The 8330-nt window shown below is 39.2% G+C and overlaps 2 protein-coding genes across 19 annotated transcripts in view; one reads left to right on the forward strand and one right to left on the reverse strand.

The window, feature by feature from the left end:
- The window catches only part of BBS12 (Bardet-Biedl syndrome 12), a 70176-nt gene extending 64946 nt beyond the window's left edge, over positions 1-5230 (reverse strand). For 15 of the 18 annotated variants that reach the window (XR_006596801.1, XR_006596802.1, XR_006596797.1 and 12 more), the window contains exons 1-2: positions 4151-5230; positions 3592-3765 (exon numbers count right to left, since the gene is read on the reverse strand). The gene's annotated coding sequence lies outside the window, so the exon portion shown is untranslated. The remainder of the gene's footprint in view (positions 1-3591; positions 3766-4150) is intronic. The other 3 variants (XM_019828999.3, XM_006930879.5, XM_023252830.2) reach the window with 1 other exon arrangement.
- On the forward strand, positions 3891-7692 carry LOC101090350 (centrin-4). The gene is made up of 5 exons (XM_019829000.3): positions 3891-4047; positions 5229-5366; positions 5741-5869; positions 6474-6602; positions 6824-7692. Exons 1-5 carry the CDS (start codon positions 4045-4047, stop codon positions 6911-6913), a joined length of 489 nt encoding a protein of 162 aa, XP_019684559.1. The 5' UTR covers positions 3891-4044; the 3' UTR covers positions 6914-7692.
- The last annotated feature ends 638 nt before the right edge of the window (positions 7693-8330 follow it).

An 8330-nucleotide genomic window follows, 5' to 3' on the forward strand; every position in this document is an offset into this window, starting at 1 on the left:
CTTCTCTGCTCAAAATCCTGCAATGCCTTCCCATTTCACCAGGAATGAAAATTAAGGTCTTTAAGCCCTAATAATCTGCACCCCTCTTTGTTTCCTAGCACTTCTTACCCCTCTTTGTTTCCTATTACACTATCCCTTGAGCACTTGGCTGTGGCCTCCTTTCTGTTCCTGGAACATGCAAGGCATGCTCCTTAACTTATAATTTCTGTTCTAGTTGCTCCCACTTTCTGGGATGCTCTTCCCTGGGAAATCTATTGCCTTGCCACCTCTAAGTATTTACTCAAATTTCCCCTTTTCAACGAGGCCCACGCTTGGGCACCCTATTTAACACCACAAGCTCTTCCTTTCTAAGTGTAGAATTCCCTTTAACTGTTTGGATGAACTTTAACTACTTGGATTCCTGTTAACTGCTCTACTTCCTTTTTTTCCATAACATTTATCACCTTATAAAATAGTACACAGTTTACATATCTATTATTATTTCTCAGCTATCTCCCTCTGTTGAAATCTAATTCCCAGGAGGATAATTTTAGTCACTGAGGTATCCCACATAACAAAAATATTGTCTGACATACTGCAGACACTCAAGAAGTATCTGGTGAGCAAATGAAGAAATGGCTTTCACCATATTTGCTAAATCTTAACTTTTAAGTACAAAACTGAAAAGATTAAACAGATGGTGCTGTCAGTATTCCCCCACCACAAATGTAAGTTTCAATCACCTTTAGAGTTGATGTGATTCTTATATGGCACTGTCTTAGTTGAGATCCCATAATTCCAAAACGGTACCTCCTTCACATGGTTGTCAGAATTATCTTTGAAAAGCACAAACCTAATCAAAGCACTCCATTGCCTAAAAACATCTGTTTATCTTATAAAATAAAATCTTTACTCCCTAGCTTGACATAGGTGTCCCATAATTGGACCTCAATGTAATTTATGACTCATTTTCCACCCTTCCATATAAACCCTATGATCTTGCCACACGAGAAGACACATTTATTTTCATTTTTACACATGCTATATTCAGATTTGAATATCCTACCCTTTCTTCACTTTGGCAAATGCTGTGTATCTTTCATGACCCAAGGCAAATGCCACATTTTGAATATAACCTTCTCCAATGCACCAGGAAGGAACAGTGCCTCTTTCCTGTGCTCAAGCACTTTCTACACACACCTACTGAAGCACTTAGCACCCTGAATTTCAAATTCTGTATTTGTGTCTGTGCCTTTCTCCCCGACTAATCTGTGGGTTGCTTTTATTCTTCTTTATACTCTACATTCAGTTCCTTTCAAACTCACCCAATAGTTGGCACAGTACATGTGGAAAGTATTAAATAATTATAGATTTACTTAAGAGTGCCAATGGATTTAATATTTTCTTAGATTAATTATCATTACTATTATTGTTTTATAATACAATTACATTAATAACAGCTATTTTTCAAGACTAAGTACTTCCTACCCAAGACCTAGAAATTGTAATCTGAGCCTATAATTAAAAAATCATTTTCACTAGAAGTTAATTTCCCAAATATAAGAACCTAAATCATAAAGTGATATAAAAGCAGGTTAATATATTACTTCAGCCTTTTAATTGCCATGAGATCAAACTTTATCTAGGTTAGAATCTGGTTCTATATGTTTGGTCACTATTTATTTCTGGGTCTCAGAAATCCTGAAAATATTAGTAGAAAAGATGCAGTAAATGTCCTTGAAAGTGATCAAAAGGAACTTTCCCAGTGAGACCAATGGCCTGAAAAATCAATACACAGTTAACCCTTAAACACTGAGAGTTAGGGGCCCCAACCAATCAGTGCACAACTGAAAATCCGAATATAACTCTTAACTCACCTGAAACTTAACTACCAATAGCCTACTGTTGTTTGGAAGCCTTACCAATAACATAAGCAGTCGATTAACACATACTTTATGTCATATGTATTATATACTGTGTTTTTATAATAATACCTTTTTCTTAAATTTTTTCAACATCTCTAGGCTATGAGGTTCAACCGGAGTCTTTTCAAATTGTGGCAAATCTCCAAAAAAATATCTATGTGTAAGTGGGCCCATACAGTTCAAATCCATGTTGTTCAAGAGTCAGCTGTATTATAATAAGTGAATGAATATTTTTACTTAGTTCACAAAATATCTTGAACTTGCATCATTTTAATTTCCACTGGGACAACTTAATACAGAAAAAAAAAAAAAACTTCTCATATTAGAATAACCTTACCTATTTTCCAGAATCCTAATGAGCTGTTTATCTATGATTACAAAGCTTGGATGTCTGACTAGGATATAATGTGAACCAGACAGGATGATGGTTTTAGAAAATGTGCCATGTTTCTATTTACTACAGTATGAACAGTGATTTGGGAGACTGCTTCAAGAATGTACTTTGCACATTTTTCTTGCCCTAACTTCAAGGAGTAAGTGGGATAAAGGAAAAAAAAATCTAGGCAAAAGTTAATGTTCCTTCTGAATCCACTCACTGCTGGAGAAGCCTGTATGAGTTTTGTTAAATAAAGTACTTACTCTGCAGAAGGTACTGCAGAAGGCATAAAAAGAATCCTGATGTGTAAGCTATTAGGGTTAGAAATTTTAAAGGGCTATCATCACTTCATTCCTACCAGGAAGTCAGAGGTCCACCTCATTTTTTCCCACCCTTAAGCTGGTCCCTAACCACATTCATGATTGGGCAAACCAGCAAGTCTGGCCCTCTGGGCAAAAATTTGCTTCGATTTACAGCAGTTATGGGCTTCTAAATCCTGAGTCTATTGGATTATCAGACTATTTGTGTCTGACTGACTCATGAGTATGGATCTATGCTGGATATGGCTGGAAAGCCGGTCAAATCTTGGGATTCAAGGGGCGCCTGGGTGGCGCAGTCGGTTAAGCGTCCGACTTCAGCCAGGTCACGATCTCGCGGTCCGTGAGTTCGAGCCCCGCATCAGGCTCTGGGCTGATGGCTCGGAGCCTGGAGCCTGTTTCCGATTCTATGTCTCCCTCTCTCTCTGACCCTCCCCCGTTCATGCTCTGTCTCTCTCTGTCCCAAAAATTAAAAAAAAAAACCAAAAAAAAAAATTGAAAAAAAATCTTGGGATTCAAACCATTGGAATGGCTGGGGATGAGGTGGGGGTTGGGGGGCGGTGTCTGTCTGACAGTAATATGGGTGGGGCCAAAGTCCTGCTCGGCGAATAAATACTACAACACAGGTAAAAACCCTTTCCTATGCAGTGAGGCTTGGTGCATCACAACACCTTATCCGGCTTCCTTCCAGTCGCCATCCCCACTCCTTTCCAGTCATACCCCTAACGCGCCAGAATCTCTCCGAACCAGAGGGAAATGTTAAAGGCCAATCCCCAGGCACTGTGGAAGTTGAGAAATATCTAGGGGCGCATGGAAAGGGCAGTCCCCTCCACCTCTGGTAATCCCAGTCGGATGGTAAACCAAAACTGGACTAAATTTACCCGGCCCGCCAGGCCCTAGATTCTCAATCATAACCCCGGGCACGAAGAGGTCAAAAAAGCAAATAAGGCTGCACTGAAGACTTAGCAGTCAGTGGAAGCACTTCGTTACTAACCTCGCTCTTTTCTCCATCTTCACCCGAGGCTCCAGTTCCCAGCTTCCCACCGCCAGTCGCGGTCCTGGCCGGCCCTTGGACGCCAGAGCGCCGGGACGTAGACGCCCCCTTCCCCGCTGGCATTTTGCGCATGCGCGAAGCGGGGCGAGAGGGCCGGCTGGGCGGGGCTGGTCGCTAAGAAACCAGAGGAAAAGTTCTGCTTAAGGATTGGCTGGGAAGGGCAGAGCGTTACTCTATTGATAGAGAGTGGGGAGAGGGGGCTGGCCTCAAGGGCCTTCTTTTCTGACTATTGGGTGGGACTACTGTCAATCAGTAGGCCTCGGTGGGCGGGGCTGCTTGTGAGGCAGGCGAGAGCGGCCTTAGCAACGGTTTCTGAACTGTGAAGACAGCCGTTGGGCTGCGCTGCCGGCGGCTGAGATCGGGAGGTCCCGGCTGAGGGCACCGGTTGGTGACATGGTGAGTGTGAAGCTGTAACCGCTTGTTGGGCCAGGGCTGGTGCTGAAATCTCTCCCCGGAGCAGAGAAGGAATTGTTTTTGGTATGTGAAATATATTACTCACCTCCTGATCCTCGAGTGTCGTTTAGTAACTCCTCCTCTCGTGGTCAAATAGAAGCACATTGCCCGTGGCTCTTAAGGACGCAAGAGCGGGTCTCCGGTTTATCCCCGCCAACTGCTAATACCAGCACTCCGCTGTAGGTTCTATGATGGAAATGAAACCACTGTTCGGCCAGAGAGGAATTGAATACAGAGAATAAGAAACTTAAAATCTGTTGGAGGGTCTAGGTCTCTAGGAAAGAGGTCCTGACCTCCGAAAAAGTGACTGGCCGGGATAGCTACGAATTCTGCTACTGTTGGGAAGGTGAAGGTTGTGAAGGCTAAACTGTGGAGTTGAAGACCACACCAGTGGATTTGCGGTCCAAGGATCAAGAATCTGCGGCTACCACAACGAAACCACGCGAAACTCGAGGCTAGGTGCACAGGAACGTGGAGTCCAGTTGCCGTCTCTGCCGCCACGGCTTCCTAACCTAAAGATGGGGAGACAAGATATTGAAATAAGGCTGCAGAACCACCCAGGAGTAACTCTGTGACCTTGCTTGCCAGCAGAAAATGGCACACAGCAGGCAGATGACCTCCACTTTACCTGGATATTGATAATTGGCCCAACATTTATTCTTATCCAGATCGCTGGAGTAGTTTTTCACCTGGAAGATGTAGTTTTTTCATTTCTTAGCCTCTGCAATATAGGAAAGTACGCTAAAAGGTGGGAAAGGATATCATGTTTCAGTCAAGCATATCCCACAAAATAAATCTTATTATGAGATATATAGGCCTAGGTAAAAGGTATGCCTTAAACACTTGTTTTCAAATATACCAAGTAAGGCCAGTCCATTCTGACATAACATCTAATGTTCTACTAGGTTGAAGGAAAAACAAGTGGTAAAAAGAACCAAGCTTTCCACCAAGATATTAATAACTAATAGCATAAATGTTAGCAAAAGGAAAAGGTGGAAATTGTTGATGGTCATTATGTACTAGGGAATAGGGTTCTTGAACATGCTTATGTATTTATCAATTTTTCTGGTTCTGGTAACTTTTCCTGTTACGTAGTTTTTCATGCACATGTGTGTTTATTACAGGCATCCACAAGTTCAGACCAATGGAAGAAAAGGGCAGCAAAACTTGAATTGAATGAAACCCAAAAGCAAGAAATTAAAGAGGCCTTTGATTTATTTGATGTTGATGGGTCTGGAACCATAGATGTGAAAGAATTGAAGGTTTTGAAATTACTTCTAATTCTAAAACATGTTAAAAACAAATCTTTCAGTCTTTAACAGCAGCCTTCTAAAAGCTTGATATAAAGTCTCTTCATTGTGGACACCTACACCTTCAGTGTATGCACCTGCCCCATACTAACAAAATTATATCTTGTTAGGCATTTATTCTTGTTTTATGAATGATTACACCAAAAACTCTGGGTGTAACAGTAACATATCCTATGGCATAGTGGAATTGGAACCTAGGCCTGCTGACCTGACTTTCTAGGTTTATGCCTAGTCCATAGTAAAAAAGAGAAAATCTAGTAATTATTAGGTAATTTAAAAGCTAGGAATGAGACCATGGCATATTATTTATTTGCTTTCTATTTCAGATTGCAATGCAAGCATTAGGATTTGAACCAAAGAAAGAAGAAATTAAAAAAATGATAGCTGAAATGGACAAAGAAGGAAATGGCACCATTAGTTTCGAAGATTTTTTTGCCATAATGAGTGTAAAAATGGTATAGTAGTGATTTTGTTTTTCAAAGAAATACAAGCAATAGCCTTCTACTTTTTTTTTTTTTTGGCTGGAGCAATCAATGAATTGGAACTAGGTCTTTAAAAATGGGTGGGATTTAGATAGACAGGAATAGCAAGATTAAAGATGTTTTCAGGGTAGTAATAAAGACTGTCCAGTGTGGAGAAGGTTGTTAGGAAATAATAAAGATAAATGGCTGGATAAAGAAAATGGGGTCAGCACGTTGAAGCCTTGAGTTCAGCAAACACCTCTTGAGTGCCTATTTTTGCTAGGCACTGTTCTAGAGAGCACTGGATGAGACAACCTCCCTGTTAGAGCTTACATTTTTTGGTAGTTGGTATCAATTACTGGAGTTAATAGAGATCCATTATCTTTATCACCCTTGCCTCTTCCACTTTAACAAATTCTGAATTAAAATACCCTGAGAGCAGATGTGAGTGCCTTGGAATAATTGTTAAAAGTTAGAACAGTAAATGAATGCAACTACTTGGCAGATTGCTGCTCTAGACCTCAAACACCCATAAGTCCAATTTGATAGAATAAATAAATGAAAGATTAATGACAGTTAGTTGTTTCTGTTTTTAAAGAGTGAGAAAGAAGAAATATTGAAGGCTTTCAAATTATTTGATGATGATGATACTGGAAGCATAACACTAAACAATATCAAGAGGGTTGCTAAGGAACTAGGGGAAAATTTAACAGATGATGAACTTCAGGTAAATTTTACTTATTTTTATGATTTTTATAACTTACATGTATATATACAATTGTAATTTATATATAGTATATAAAATTGTAATTTATATATATTATAATTTACAATTATATTCCTTAGATGGACTCAAATACATTCAAAATAAAATTTGTATATATATTTGAATATTATATCATTCATTTTTAATGATTTCACATACCATATTTACATTTTGTTTTATAGGAAATGCTTGATGAAGCTGATCGTGATAGGGATGGAGAAATAAGTGAGGAAGAATTTTTGAGGATGATGAAAAAGACCACTCTTTATTAATACTTTTTTTAATCCCTGTGGAAAGTTAATAACTTTGTATTTGTTATACAGTTCCATAATATCTGAATGTGTTTGTTGTCAATTTCTAATTTATTTTTGCAAATTGGTGTTTTGATGTGTAATCCATGCAAGAAGTTAGGCTTCCGTCAACATGTTGTTAAACATCTACAGCATCAAGAAGGAAATGTAATGATTTCTGTGAATCGTGAATCCAAAACCAGTATTAATTCCAACTGCTACTTTTTGGAGTCTCAGCATCTAAAGACTTAGAATTTTTTTTAGGTTTAATGAAACTGAGCCCACATCCAATTGAATTTGGCAAACAGGCTATTACTTTCCCCATTATTTTCCTTTTGTGCAACTCTTTAAAAACTGATAAACATTTGATTTTTAATCAGTTATTCAGATATGTAAAGTATTAAATAAAATTGCCTAGTAATACTTTATTTGCTAGTTTTCTTATTATAAAGAAAGGCACTTATACTACCCAGATTTTCTTGTAAGTTTGACCCTGCAGGTGAGCATTTAATGACTGTCTTGGGAGGTGGTAGGGATTTTACATATGTTATCTCAGTTAATATGTTACAACTTGGAAGCTGGTGGTATTAGCTCCATTTTACTACATACAAGAAAAGTAAAGTTCAGAGAAATTTAAAAATTGCTCAATTGCTCATAGATAATAAAACATGGATTATAAATCTTGTATCCTTATGCTTCATTATGAAGCTTTGCTATGGATAAAAAGTCTCAGGGTAATTAAGTATATATTTTCTAACTCATTTAATATTGTGACTCTCGTAATTTTACTTTGTTTCCTATGAAAGAGCCAATCTATTGAGAAAGGCAGTCTGAAGATACAGTCTTTTGATTCCCCGCTGGGTCACACAAGACTGGGTCTTGGGCCCGGGACACTTCTTACCAAGAGACATAGTCTCTATAGCTTGTGCTGGAATTGTCTGAATATCTTTCCACTTCAAACTCAATGTGTACTTTTTTCTGCTTAAGCATTGTGTGTGTTATAGTGCCTGTGTATGTAATATGACACCTGGCCAACTCCACTTTGGAAAGAGGATATACCCTTTGGCGAGGGGTTGCTAAACAAGATGGGTCCGTACAGGCCAACTGCCCTAGATCGGCTTCTGGGAGGGACCTCTTGCATGGAAAACTGACATTCACTACTAAAACTGATACTACTTGGTCTTCATATGAGTGAAGAATTGTTCCATCAAGTAGTTGACTGGATTGTGTTTTCCTTGGCAACTAAACTGATACCAAGATGCAATGGCAGAAGCTCTCAGATTTCTGCTCCTGATAATAGGCAACAGATGCCACTTGCTGGACACCCACACTTCCTAAACCTAAGTAATGGTCTTTGGAGCAAGACAGGCTTACAGAAAATGTAACTTTGTCTCACTTA

Source organism: Felis catus, chromosome B1 (genome assembly GCF_018350175.1).
Source record: "Felis catus isolate Fca126 chromosome B1, F.catus_Fca126_mat1.0, whole genome shotgun sequence".
NCBI lineage: Eukaryota > Metazoa > Chordata > Mammalia > Carnivora > Felidae > Felis > Felis catus.

Bases quoted from the DNA above. Each gene is read 5' to 3' on its own strand.
- LOC101090350 (XM_019829000.3), top strand. The intron at 5,367-5,740 runs GTTTTGAAATTA...TTTCTATTTCAG, and splicing joins TAGATGTGAAAGAATTGAAG to ATTGCAATGCAAGCATTAGG. The intron at 6,603-6,823 runs GTAAATTTTACT...TTTGTTTTATAG, and splicing joins TAACAGATGATGAACTTCAG to GAAATGCTTGATGAAGCTGA.